Below are 14,611 nucleotides of genomic sequence, written 5' to 3' on the forward strand. Positions count from 1 at the left end.
TCTAAATATGTATCTGCTTGCTCACTTTTTTCATAATAAATTTCATTGCAGTCAGTCTGATCTTTGCTTTAAAAACATGCCTGGAATGCAACTTGCAGAAAGTCAATTCCACACAAAGGCAGGCTTCTATCTAAACATTGTCTTTCTTCCTTATTCAAAATCTAACTCTTATCCAGAAGCTACATTCATCGTTTGGAAATTTGACTCAACCATAGTATAGTACAGATTATATTTCAGGCTCCTGCATATATTTGCATATACAACTTCAAAAGAAGATAAGAGGATGTCAGTGTTGCTGTCATTTCTACTTATGTTCATGTAGACACTTTTTAAAATGCAATTTTATTGATTTTTGTACTTTATAAATCATTACTCAAGATGAAAGACATGGAAGTTATATTGAAAATAGGAAAGCTTCTTAATTTATCTGTGCTTTTAAATTCTGTATTTACATATGCTGTTTCTACCCTTTTACCCCCCAACAACATCAAATCCTTTAGGAATTTAGACACTTGTGGTTTTTCCCTGAAACTGTGGGACCTCTGTCATTTTTGAAATGACAAATACATTGCAACAAGTGTATGCTTCTGTGCCTATGGCAAGCATGTGCAACAAAAGCATTTAATATACACAGTTCTTTTAGTTTTAAAAATACTTTAAATATTTCAGAAAAGAAATCAGAAATTTCATTTCATTTCACTTTGGTAACTCAGCATAACTATGTGATCCTTTGCACTTACAACTTATTTTTTCCAAAGTTTACCAAGGATGCATATATAATACCACTGCTGGTTACTATGAATGCAAATGTTAAGTCTGTGTCTTAAGTCTGTCAATTTGAGTTCACAAAAACATTGTGATTCATCCTGCTGATGCACCAGAAAACCATGAATCAACATAGTAACAAGGAGGAAGTTTGTGATGATGTAACATACCTGGAAAATAGTTTTTGTTCTTCTTCAATATATTTTATCTCTAGAAAAATACTCACCAAGTAGTTAAAACTTTTGGGAAATATTTGAGGAGATCATTATTTCAGATGTGTCTCTCTAGATCTGTATAATATATCAGATACTGGGTATAAGTGTGAACTTCCTTGATGTAGAATATACCTTGAATGACATGTGGAAGTGTCTTATTGCAATTCAAATTCTTACAATTACAGAAATTTCCTTTCCTAATTTAAATCGTTCTTATGAATTTCAGGTTTATAAATTTTACTGTATTTAATACAAAGATTTCTGAATTACATGAGAGATTATGAATTACATAATTATCTATCTTATCAGAAACATAAACTGTGTTGAAACACAGGAGAAAGATTTCAAGACTCATAGGATGAAAATTCATAATGATATAAAAATCAGGTTAATCTAACAGCTTCATTAAATCGTTTTAATTACACAGCATTAGTGTGTAATATTATGTGTGTATTTGAAAACTAAGCAGAAGTAACAATATTTTCAGCTAGAGTAATCTAGTAGTACCACAAATTGCACAATAGCAGAGGTTGGAAGAGCCCTCTGGAGCTCATCTAGCCCATGTCCTTCTCAAAGAAGGATAACCTAAAGCAAGCTGCCCAGGACTGTGTCAGGTTTGTTTTGAATACCTCCAAGATTAGAGACCCTGCAGCCTCTCTTGGCAACCAGTGCCAATGCTTTCCCTAAGAATAAAAAGATTTTTGCTTTTTTGTAAGTGGTTTTTCCTGAGTTTCAATTTGTGCTTGTTGCTTCCTATCTTGTCAATGGATATCATCATGAAGACTCTGGCTCCACTTCTTTACACCCTCACATTCACACCAATAACATCCACCCCTGATCCCCCCAAGCTTTCTCTTCTCCAAGCTAAAATGTCTCAGCTCTTTGGGATTCTCCCTTATGTTTTTGTTTTCAGAAACTTATTTCAGCTAAAATTCAAAAGCCTTGACATATATTTCCATCTTAGATACTTCTCTCAAGTTAAATAAATATTTGAACTGATCATGAAACAAACAAACAAAAAAAAACTCCATAAAAACTAAATATTGTGACATAAACAACCTTGTTTTCAGACACAAAACCTAGCAGTAAAAGAATGCCTCCAATGTCTGATTCTCTTCAGACACAAGCCTTGTATTTGTCCTCTGGGCAAATCCTGCATTGCAGGCTGTATGACTCTGAGACCTCCAAGAAACATTTTGCTTATGCGCAGCTATTCCCAATAGTTTAAACAGACTGTTTCAGAATAAACACATGTAGTTGGGATTGATGTGTTGATATATTGAGCTACACTGTCTTTGAGACATGTGAAGTAAGTATACAGACTTTTTAATGTAACCATTTAGCACTCACTTTACTAACAGATGAATCCTCATTACCAGACCAAACTGAAGGAATATTTGTGATTGTTCTAATTTCCCAGAAAGTCTAAATCTTGAGCAGCTGTCCTCAGTGCATTTGGGACTCAACTTTCTAATGTTACTTAGACTGCTTTCTCCTGTTGCTGCTTGCTAGAAAGAATAGCCCTTTAAAGTCAGTCTGCGCTGCCTCATTGTGACTGCTTGCTTGGTTCATTTATGTGTGTGTGTGTGGTGAAGATGTATAATTGTGCTGCACAATAGTCTATTGTTTCAGGGAAATATAAAACTAATTTTAATTGCAGTCCTTAGATATTAAATTAAAGCAGCCTTTATGTATTGCCAGATAGTAAGTTATTGTGCTTTAGAGTCCTTACATAGATTTTTCATGGTAGCTGTTAGGTGTAAATGCTATTCACAAAACAAAATCACAAGCTATTCCTCAAAAAGGGGTAGCTTGTCCTTTTGCAGATAGCATCATAAAGACTGTGGTGAGTTGATGTTGGCTAGATGGCAGGTGCCCACCATATCAGTCATTCACTCCTCCACCTCACCAGGGCAAGTGAAAGAAGATGTATTGAGATAAGGACAGCAAAGTATCACTTGCCAGTTACTGTCATGGGCAAAACAGGCTCAACCCTCACATAATCTCACTCCTTTCTCTGGCTGCTATTAATGCTGCGCAGTGACTTCTTTTCCTTCTTATCCCATTGCCGATGCGCTCAACCTTGGCCAGTGGCAGGCCAGTGGAACCATCTAGTTTTGGTCCTATTAGACATGAGGGAAGCTTCTGGCAGCTCTTCACAGAAGCCACCCCTGCAGCACCCCTACCCCCCCACAAAAAGCTGCCACTCAAAATCAATACACAAATATATTTTTGAAATATTTGTAATATAAATCTATTAAAATCGATTTGTTCTGTTCTCTTGTGCCAACTTAATCCATTCCTTTCCCTGATGTTGGTTCCTACCCTAAATACTCCATGATTAGCCTTGTGCAATACGAAAATGCTCTTCCCTTTTACTCCACAATGAGCTTTGTATCCCTGAGCAGGGCCCCTCCTGGGTCTCTGAAGTGACTGGAGAGCTCCTAGAGTGAGCTGTGCCCCAGCCCCTGGGGCTGGGTCTCACCAGGGACAGCCCTGGGAAGACTGGGGTAGAGGCTGAGTCTCTGTGTTGGTTCCCCCATTAGCCAAGGGCTCTCTGCGTTTCTTCTGCACCTGTGGTGATGGACCCAGGGTGGTTGCAGAAAGGCCAGGAAGAGGTGGCATTTGTCTCACCTATCCACCACCATGTCCCTGTGCTCCTCTGCATGTGCACGGGTGAGCTTTTTATTGCCTCACTGTCCTGGCTGCAGAGGGGGCAGGCCCTACATCTTTGTGGGCAGGGCCAGGTTGCAGTTCTATACCAGCCATATAATTGGTGGTGAGGTGGTTTTGGGGGCCAGAAAAGGTTGAGTGCAACCCCAGAAGCACCCAATTCTGCCTCTCTGCTGGGGAGGTTGTTGGGATCAGCTCTGTTGGGATCATTCTCTGCTACTGGTGCTACACATCCCTGTCCTGTTTGTCTGGGTCATGGCTTGGAGATATGGTAAAGCCACTGTTTCTCCAAGCCATGGTGCCAACAAAAGCCGAAGCGCCGTGTTGTGGAGTCAAAACCCCAGCAGACCCAGAGCAGTGCAGTGCCAGTGCCAGAAGCAGCCATGCAGAATCAAGTCCAGTTTCTGAACTGGCAGCGCGGTATGACACAGACAATCTGGCTTTCAAGGGTTTTGTTGTGGCATATTTGGGGGGATCCCCGGGGTGTCCCCAGGGGGCCCCCTAAGCTGTGAGTTTGCTGGTAGCAGCAGGCAGGCAAGGAGAGTCCACACGGCTTCTGAGGGCACTCATTAGATGAGGGTTTATTGGGGGTCCTACACCCCGGGAGCAGCATGGTTTCTGGAGTGAGGGAAGGGGGGAAGGAGGGAGAAAGGGGCAGGAGAGAGAGGGGCCGAGAGAGCACCGGCCACAAGAACCGGCTAAGGGAGAGAGCCCTGTCACACCGGCACACTTAACAGGGAGATTCAAAGTGGGTGCAGAACAAGATTTGGGCCAGTGGGATTACAGACACATGATACTTCAGGGGAGATTACAGGCTTGGAATAAACCATACATTTTCAAGGGCTGAGACAGAGCATACCATTTAACTAAAATGTAACACCACAGGGTTTGTCCGCCATAGTTTTCCATTGTCTTAGGCTCAGGGACAGGGAGAATCAACCAAAGGAAGCAGCCACCATCTTGTCTTTGTCCCGGGGGCTACGTGGATGTGACATATGGGGAGCATCCACCATCCCATCTTTGTCCTGGCACCCACATGGAACTGAGTCAAAGTGGTGAACTCCTGTAGTGTGTAAAACACCTTATCTTTTTTTATAATGTGGTTATTGATATTTTTGCTGTTACTGTGTGTTCCTTATTCCATGGCTTTTTTCTCTTTTTGTTATCTCAATCCGTAGTCTCTGTCTATCCTTCTCTTACTGGAAAGGGTGAGGGGAAGGGGAAAGGCTTATTTGGAGTTTCATTTCCATGAAACTCCAGATCCCCACACTAACCTAGCACATCTAACAGTGTCACTGGCTTTTGAAAGCAAGTCAGTATGGGAGGCAGCATAACACACCTCTTTGAGCAACAATGGGATAAGAAACTTTTTTCTCTTCCTAGTAAGAATTCTGATTATTGGACTTTATATAGTTAGCATACAGATTCTCTTTTCCCCTCATATCAAATTAACATCATGTTTATTATCTTACCATAGCTATATTATTGCTGTAACTTGGCCTTTTCCAGTCAGCCAAAATTAATACTAACAAGGAGTCTATTTAATTTTCTTTTCTTTGTTTGATCTTTAATCAGGTAAACAGAATTATTATAATTTATTTCATTAAAATATTGGAACTACCAATTGGATATAAAACTATGCATAATTAATTTGTTCTGCAATTTTTTCAGGTCTTTGTAGCAATATTTAGTGCCCCATTTTTAACATGGTCAAGAAAACCAGCTCACTGGTACAAAAAAAAATTAGCACTGTACTAGAATAGCACATCTTAATGCATCAAGTAAATATAGTTTTAAAATACTTGGCAAGCTGAATGTATAAATAAAATATTGTAGTGTAAAAAGTGAATCCACATGATTGACGTTTGGTTTTCCTCTTGAATCATATTTATTGTCACATTTTCCATCAAATTATAGTAGAAGTTTAAAGAAAAATTTAAAATTTTAAAAATTAATTAGGTATAGAGTGAAGAGTTTGTTTTGGTATTTGCTGTTTTTTCTTCTCCACACATCCTTTGTCATTTTCATTTATTTTTTGTATCTTGATGCTTATTTCATCAATAAAAATATTTATGTCCCAATTTCTCTGTGTTTACCTATGGAATATTTTTTTGTAGTTTCAGAGTTTCTGTTCAGAAGGAGGCATGGTGTTGAATGGCCCTGAAAGCCACCAGAAAAAAATTACATTGCAGTGACATGATCTGCCTTGTCTTCTTCATATCTGCCATACCAGTAACATTGGTCTCATGGAAATGAACTCTCACAGTATATATCATTGGATACAGTTCTTGTTCTGCCTTGTTCCTTGGTGGCATTGCCACAGGGGGAAAGATGTTACAGTCATTCAGTTATGAACATCTTTTTTTTTTTTTTTTTTTAAGTCCTCTACCCTCACCTATGCTAATACATTAATTCCCTTTGCATATTCAGTGGGAGTTGCAGAGCATATGATTTATCTTATGCCAGTGCTCCATAAATGTGTAAATTTCCCAGAGGTGAATTATCATTTACAGGCTAACTAAGAGATGAAAACTTGGCACTTCCCAGAAACAAAGCTTTTCAATGTACACAGAATGATTTAAAAGGTGTCATGAAGATTCCCCTGCTCTTTTGCCTTTTTACAGCATGTACAGTATGCCTGTTTAGATTTTCCTTATTGCCAGAACAATAGAAGGGTTTTTTAAAATATTTTTTTGTTTTCTTTTTAGGAGGAAAGAACCCCAGAATATCTTTAGCTATACAGCTAAAACTGATCTGCTTAAGTTAAATATTTATTTCAAATTTCCTAGAAATAGAACAGAATAAGAAAGCTTCCAAAGTAAAACATGATTAATGGCTATGTTTACTTTTTTACTTTTGCAGTAACTCGGGCCTCTGTTGCAGAGCATTTCAAATAAAGTATTCTATTTTTGGCAAGTTTTCAGAGAGGTTCAAGAAGGTATTAGGTATTTTGATAATTCTGTATCAGAAGTTATCTATCTATTGTGTTTAACTATATTCAGTATATCAGGATTTAACAGATAATCCTTAAGTCAAACAATGAATATAATAGAGGCTGCTGAAATAAATATATGCTAATGGAAAACCATGAGTGAAATAATGTAAATCAACTTGCAATTTTAATTCTTTCTATGAATTTTCGTGATTCACAAAGTCTGCCTATAAATGCCTGTCCTTTCTACATATTCTTTAAAATCCTAGAAATGATGTTTTAAATAAGTGAAAAGAATTTGCAGTGTTTCCTTGATGCATGATACTTTTAGTCAGTGATTTCATTTAGAAATGTTACTTAGAGTAAATTTAGAAAGAAAATTAGTAAAAGCAATTGATAACATCAAGAGCCAGAAAAACCTGTTATTTTCTAGCTCTTAAGTGATGCTGAGTAGATTTTTCCTTTAAAGGGTCCTGAGACAAAAAGTTATATTTTGTTAAATTTTATTATCAAGAGAGTAAACCAGTCTTGATATGAAAACATCAACAAGGAGATAATCCACCATCTTTCTTGACCATTCTTTTCTGTGTTTAATAGAACCACTTATATAGTCCAGTACTGCCACAGTAATACTTATTTCTTAAGTGTCTAGTAAAATATTGCTAAAAAGGCTCAGACATAACTGTCTCATGATCTCAGTGCTAAGAAGATGCCAATTTAGCAACAGCCATTCAGACTTCAGCCATTGCTTGGCATGGTGTTACCTCCTCAGAAGTTAAGAGTATTTAAAAAACTATGGTTGAAGTGGCATTCGAACAAGGAACTGAGTGGTTCTCATTTTATGATTTATTTTTAGAGACAGTTCCTACACACTACTACCCAGTGTGTTCTGTAACTCTATTATTATCTCACTCTATACTGTATATTCATAGACTAAATTGTATTGATACAATTTTCCAGAAATATGGAGAATATCTGCAGTCACTGAAGACTTGATGCCTGTTGGACTGGTTTTATTATGATACATCATACACTGAAAGCACAAAGTAGCTAAGGCAGTCCATCAGGGCAAGGGGCCAGCTAGGAGACATAGAGAAGGTTAATGGAAAACAAATGGCTGTGCTTCTTTTTAAACCTGCAGAACCTGCGTCAGCTTATACAAATAGAATGAGAAAGATTTGTGTAAAAATCTATTGTGACACCAATTTATCTTGATGCCATTTATTCACTAGTACTGCATGCAGAGATTTCCAGCACAGGGAGCAGGTGGAAGGTCTGATAGTGACAGGTAGTACTTTGCTGAATTGATGGAACAAGGAAGCCAACTGATCACGAACCTACAGCTTTTACAGGTAGCCATAAAGGAGAAACATTTGTGCCTGCTGTGAAGCTCTCCAGAGTTATAATACCGATTAGTAGGGAAGATTTTGAAAGCTGTTAGAGACAGAAACACTGGTAGAGTGTATTAGATGGAATACTCTTCAGGCAAGGAATAAAGAGAAAAGGGATGGACTATTCCAATGAGCTGTTTTAAACTAGAGATTCTACGGAAGGCTGTGATGCTTCTGTGAAAAGTCAAGTGGGCAGCTGAGAGGAAAAGCTTCTTAGGATGCTCCCAGGTTATTGAATGTGGGATCTTGTTTTATCAACAAAATTATTATAGAATTCCCTTCATAAACTGAAGTGAATAGTAAGAATGAGAAGGATTGCTTTTATGTTATTCTCATAAATACTAAACTTTTAGAAAAAATTCATAGTACAACAGGCCATAGTGAAGCAGAAGAAAACCTAGAAACAGATAACAAACTGTTTACTGATCCCACATGACTCTGAGTAATAAGAAAGAAAAGCTTAGTTCACAAGTATAATCCGGAGAGAACACTGATGCTGCCAAATGTGAAACTGTAGGTTATTTATTCCAGGGCCTAAGGTACTGGTACTATTCTCATAATGATGACTTTGGGGGAGAATGTGGAAAGATTAGGCACCAGGACAAAGCAAACAGAGCACTGAAGCAGACTCTTCAATCTGAATTAAGAAAACACATTGTTTTACAACAGGATTACTCAAATTGAAGAAAATCAGAACAGTGAAACTAAAGCAAAAGGAAATCGATTAATTCTTCACTGTACTGAGATAAATTCACTAAATTCAAGAATAATCTTATGAATCTTCTTGAAAACACATCACTTTTTTACTGAACTCTACAAAATATTTGAAGCCAAGTGTAAGTGTTGTTAAAACATATGTATCATACATAAAAAATACTGAAAATATTGGGGTTCTTCCTGTACTGTAACAAAACCAGAGAACCATTCAAGTATATCTAGATATGTTCCTTATAGTGACATAGAGCTTCAGTCTGGACAGGAAAGGTGCTTCTTGTGCTCACCAGATATTGGGCAATATGCTGTTTCTCTTCACCTTCAAATATCTGTACTTAGGAAATATCTGCAGTGAAGGGCAGCCAAGAGCTGAACTCAGCAGAGCAGCAGCAGAGCAGCTTGAGGAAGCTGCTCTGACCAACAGATGATGTCAGAATATTTTAGCTTTGAGTAGTAGCCAGTATTTGAGATCTTGGAGGTTATTTCATGCAGGAAGAAAAATCAGCAAGATACTCATGTATTTGGGTAATTGGGGAAAAACATATTATGTCACCAAAGTTTGGGGTAAAATGTATTTTCTTCACACATGTTCAGATATGTCAGAAACTAAGAGCTGCAAGAAAATCACAGTAGATTTGAATGAAGATTTACACCTGAAAGTTATAGTTTCATGATCCAATCAGGTAAGACCAGGCATATATTCCTTCCATGGCTTAGTTTATTTCAGCTATAGTAAAGAAAAAAGGAATACCACTGGTGATTTCCAGTAGTCTGATAAGATTGTCGCGGACTTCCAGCACTCAGCTCTCTGCCCTCCTCCCTGAATAAGTAACTTGTCTCCAAAAGACTCTTGAAGCTATGATGAACAGAAAAGGTGAAGTGAGCTAATTCAGTAAGCTTAACTGAATGTTTAAGTGAAGCCAGAAGAAGGCTATGCAAATTTTTAAAAGTAATCACTTTAAAGAGTGAAAGTGTTGTTCAATTCTGACATTATTAATGTAAACCCATTCCTCTTTTTGTGCTGTTAAATGGAAAATCATCTTTGAAATCAGGAAAATCTTTCTAATGAAGGTGCAAGGAGGAAGTTACAGAGAAGTGTCTCAGAAAAGTTATTCAAATGGGACTTAAATTGTTATAAAACGTCCAATTTAGAGTATTTCTTTTATTTACAGGAGGAGTTGAACTGGTTCACTCGAACCACAGTGTGCAGTAGTCTCTGTTTCTTTTTCAGATGTTGAATAGTTTTTATTTTAGGAACTATGCTTGCTTAATGCCTTTTAAAACTACAATAAAACACCATATAGGGCACATGCAAAAACTTACACACTCAAAGTATAAAAGAGGCAAAAGTTTGCTTTTTATATATCAAATTATCCTATTTAACCTCTTGGATCCATATGTCTTCCAGATAACTACATTTGACTGTTAAAGTTTTACAGCCATAAAGACTCGTTCCACATAATGTTTACTGTCTAAAATGTAGGGATCTAGCTTCAGCAAGTATTGTATGCTTCTGTTATCTTTCGTGGAGAGAAAAAGGCATCTCCAGAGGAGGATTCATTGTGTCTATCTTAGAAGGGGATGAATTACCCCCTTGAGAGAGCTATTTCTCTTTATAAAACATACATTTAGAGGACTGATCTTAAGTTTTGTGCATCCCCTCCCTAATGTCCTTTCAGTAAGATACAGAATGCCTTTTTCTTGACATCTGAAAAAAATCCAAAGATAGAAACTGCAGGACCCGTTTCAGTGCATGACAGTCAAAAAGCTTTTCATATATTAAGTCAAAACATCCTGTTTAAATTTGTGATCTTTGTATTTCAAATAAAGCTCATGAGTATAATTTTTCTTCATTCACATGAAGTGTGCTTCAAATATGTATAACAAATGCCCTTAAGAGTGAAATGTCACAAGGAATTTGAGTGATGATTGTAATTTTTACTCTAAAATAGTCACAGCACAAAGAGAAGAAGGAAAATATAGTTCTTTTTTTCTGTCCATTGCCTAATAACGCAATGTTTTTATTACTCATCCATGTAAGCAATATGGGTTCTGAATCCTCAAAGAACTGCTCACATGTTTTACATAATGATATTAATGAATTGAGAAAATCATGCTGGCAGAGGGGCCACAACTTAGACAATATTCCAAATATTCTCTGCAAGAACTGTGTTGTTCATTTCCCATTAAATATGGAATAATTTTAACAGACTTGTTACACAGCCTGAAAAACTGAACATAAGGTGGAACTTGATGGAGATTTTCGTACCTAAGTCTGAAAACTAATCCAAATAAAACCATATCCATGAATTTGCCCTTCCAAAAGGCATTGGTGATAATATTGTCTGCTCTTAAGTCTCTGTATGATGTACAGTTCCTGCCTTAGAAGAAAACACCACACTGCTATCATAACCATTTCATACTGTTCAGCTACAATTGTGTTTCAATCATCTTTCATCATTTGAACACCTGTTTTCCACGTTTAGGCATGAATGACTGCACTTGCACATGCACAGAATGTACTTTCTGCAGTACTTGCTCAATTTCAGTAGTCAAGAAAAGCCACCTTCGCTCTGATGTTACAATACAGAAATAAACACAATGGAATAATGATTTTTAAGGCAATGTTTAAAGATAACTTGCTTTCTACCACTTCACTTCTTAGAAATATTTACATACAGATCAGTGCATAGTGTAGTAATTATAAAATTTATACCATTTATACCATGTAATGACAAAAAGTATAACTTACATTCTGTAGTATGAATTTATTTACTGTGGGCTACTAATTGCTGCCATATAAGAAATGTTTGTGTTGGAATCCTGAATGTTGAGAATTTTAGACTTTCTGTGCTGAAAAGCACAGACCCACAAGAGAACACTGCATTTGACCTGAGGCTGTGGAGAAGATTTTAAAAATTGATTGATAGTACTGGGATTACTTGGTATGTAGTTGGTTAGAAGTGAGTAATATCACAGGGTGGAAAACTTGGAGTTTGGGGTTTTAGAATATAGAAATAAATATGAAGCAAGATGGAGGTTTTAGGGTGGAGACAGGTTTTTCTTCTTTACCTTCTTCTTCCTTCTTGTTCATGGATTTGGGTGATGTTTTGTGATTGGACAGAAAGGTCCGCATTGTGGGCTTCAGGGGATCAGTTATTGGGTTAAAAAGGAAAATAATCTAGGTGTCCTTTCTTAATTGGGTAGTTTAGTTTTAAAAGACCTTGTAACAAGAGTTAGTTAGCCATTTTGTGCCTTGCTAATGAAAAGCTGCCTAACTCATGGTTGTGAGACTGTTTCACTGATAAGAAATAATAAACACCTGAGTCCAAACTTGGAACACCATCTCAAGTGCCTTCAATCCCGACCTCAAGATATTTGAGTTGAATTCTTGTTTCTGTTTGTATCTCGGATAAATAAGTGCATTTTGAGATTAGTAGCCCCTGCAAGGTCTAGGAAAAAATATTTAATATAAATCAGAGAAGGATTACAGGTTTTTGTAATTTTTGGTAACTGAAATGCATCTTGATGTTGTCATTAGCATTCTGGTACAGTCAGTCATCAGCTATTTTGCAATTTCTATTGTTTTTTGACACAATAGTTTTGAATTGTTCATGCTTGTTCCACAATTATTTTCTACATCTGATTTTACTTTCCATTGCTCAACTTGTTCCCACAGAACTAATTAATATCCTGTGAAGGTGTCCTATATTTCTATCCTTTTCTCTTACCATTACAATAAAATTCTACCCTGTGTCTTCCTTAATGTATAGCTGCACCGCTGTCTTCTCATGTCTCTTCCTACTTGGCTCCTGATCCCACCTATGGTGCCCAAACTACTTAATAGGGATAGGCTGGGAGTTTATCAGACATTCAGCTGACTAAACAGAGAAAAAAGATATTAAACCTCTGATGCATCTGTTCTTTCTCACAAAACTTTGCCCCTGTGAGAGCTCTTACTCTCTTTCTTCTTTCTAATTCAGTTGAAATTGCCCTGTAGATTCAAAAGGGTTTAGGCGAGCCAAATAATGTATCACACTGTGTTAATCTCATTGGGAAACAGAACTAAAAACATGTCTCCTGATGAAAAGTGAATCAAACAAAAGCAGGTGTGAATATCACATTGAAAGCTTGTAGTCCTTGAATATGTGTAGATAATGTTCTGTATATTCTATGTAAGAAATAATTTTTTTTTAAATGTTTAAGATTTTCTTATATAGAATAGCAAACACAAGAAATCCATACCTGCAATTAGGACAGGCTGGTCTTTTCTTTGAACATAAAGAAACTTGAATTAAAAATATTGTTAATCCTGATAATATATGTTTAAAAAGGACATGGTTGTATTTTTGTAAAAATAAATAAAGCCAAAAATTTATTTGCATTATAACTGAAGCTGCAGTTATTTCAGTCTGCTGTAGGTTTCCTATATAGCTTTGTATTATTTTAATGCATGATTTTACAGCTGTATGTCCTTTTAATGAGGTTTAATAAAGAATTAATTTCTCTTTGTTTTCTTGTCTTCTCAGTAAAAAAAGCAATTGAACTGAAATCAAGAGGAGTCAAGATGTTGCCCAGCAAAGACAGCAACCACAAAAATTCTGTCTGTAAGTTGTTTATACCCTTATTTTTAGTAACTGCATATATCTTCTGGAATTCTTGTGAATATACAAATCAAAGAGAGAGATGTTGGGATGCTATGGTTATAAAATGGTAATTATGCTTTCAATTTTCACTGAATCAGAACCCCACTTATAATACTGTACTGAGGGTAGAAAGCAGAATATGGTGATCTAAACTCTGAAAAAGATGGTATGTAGAAACCCCCCTGCATTTTATATATTGCAGTATTTTTGTATATTGGATTATTTAAAATTCAGAGACACATGGCAAGTTAGGAAATCCAGGCAAAACAGTACCATATAGACTTCGTCAGTTTAGTACTGGGGACAGTGAAGGCATCTGAGAATTTCTGTATCTAAATTTATATTTTGTGATCTTTTTTCTTCCCCTCATTCAATATCATAGCTAAATTCTTTCCTCATCTTGTCACACTGTCTGGTGACCACCTCCTTCCAGTCTTGCACAGCAGGGGTTAAAAACTGATGTAGTTCCCAGCTTCTCAAGAAGATGGAGGTCACAACATCAACTTCCCTCATTGCATGCGTAGTGCACTCTGGAATGACATCTGTTTGGTCCCTTTACACCTGTGTAAAGTGTAAAGCTAAAATCAAAATGCTACCTATGGGACTATGAGGTTGTTAGTTTTTTTGAGCATCACTTTCTCTGAACTGGCAATCTGACTAATATCCTGAGAGCTCTTTCTCCATTAATTAGGCCAGCCTTGAATTGAGAAAAAGAGGATATTTTTGAATTTTGAAAGCTGAGAGCCCCTTAGCTCCCCCTCCCAAGAAAAAAACCCAAACCAAAAAAGCCAGAGGTTAGGCCAGCATTCACACAAAACTCATTAAAAGTGTTAATGTAATGGATGAGATGTATTCAGATAAATTAATTCCTTATGTAATAACAGTGAACTTAATGAAGCAAAACCTATGCTGTGTTTGCCTCATGTGTAATCTGCAAGTGCAGACAGAATAAGTGTCTTGAAAGCTGATGTCTAGAGGATATGTTTTTTTCTCTGTGTTTCTGTCATGCATTTTTTAATGCAAAGTGAGTTTTTGGTATGCTCACTGGAACAAAAGAGGCATGACAATTTTCTGCTTTAAATATTGCACATTGATGATGTGGCACTCAATAGGACCTTTTTATGCAAGGTGTAGCAGAAAAAGTTGATCCATCTCTTTGGTGTCTGTATCTGAATGGGTGATTATTTCATTATTTATAAGTTATTTCTGGGAGCTGTGTGATCTCTACTTATGGTCTCAGAGCACATGCTGTCAAACAGCACATGTAGTTACAGA

The 14,611-nt window shown here is 36.8% G+C and overlaps 1 protein-coding gene across 1 annotated transcript in view; it reads left to right on the forward strand.

The window, feature by feature from the left end:
* The window catches only part of CSMD1 (CUB and Sushi multiple domains 1), a 1,092,714-nt gene that overhangs the window by 698,835 nt on the left and 379,268 nt on the right, over positions 1-14,611 (forward strand). The window contains exon 7 of the mRNA XM_053939637.1: positions 13,220-13,297. Coding sequence (XP_053795612.1) covers positions 13,220-13,297 — 78 coding nt within the window. The remainder of the gene's footprint in view (positions 1-13,219; positions 13,298-14,611) is intronic.

This window comes from Vidua chalybeata, chromosome 3 (assembly GCF_026979565.1).
Source record: "Vidua chalybeata isolate OUT-0048 chromosome 3, bVidCha1 merged haplotype, whole genome shotgun sequence".
Lineage (NCBI taxonomy): Eukaryota > Metazoa > Chordata > Aves > Passeriformes > Viduidae > Vidua > Vidua chalybeata.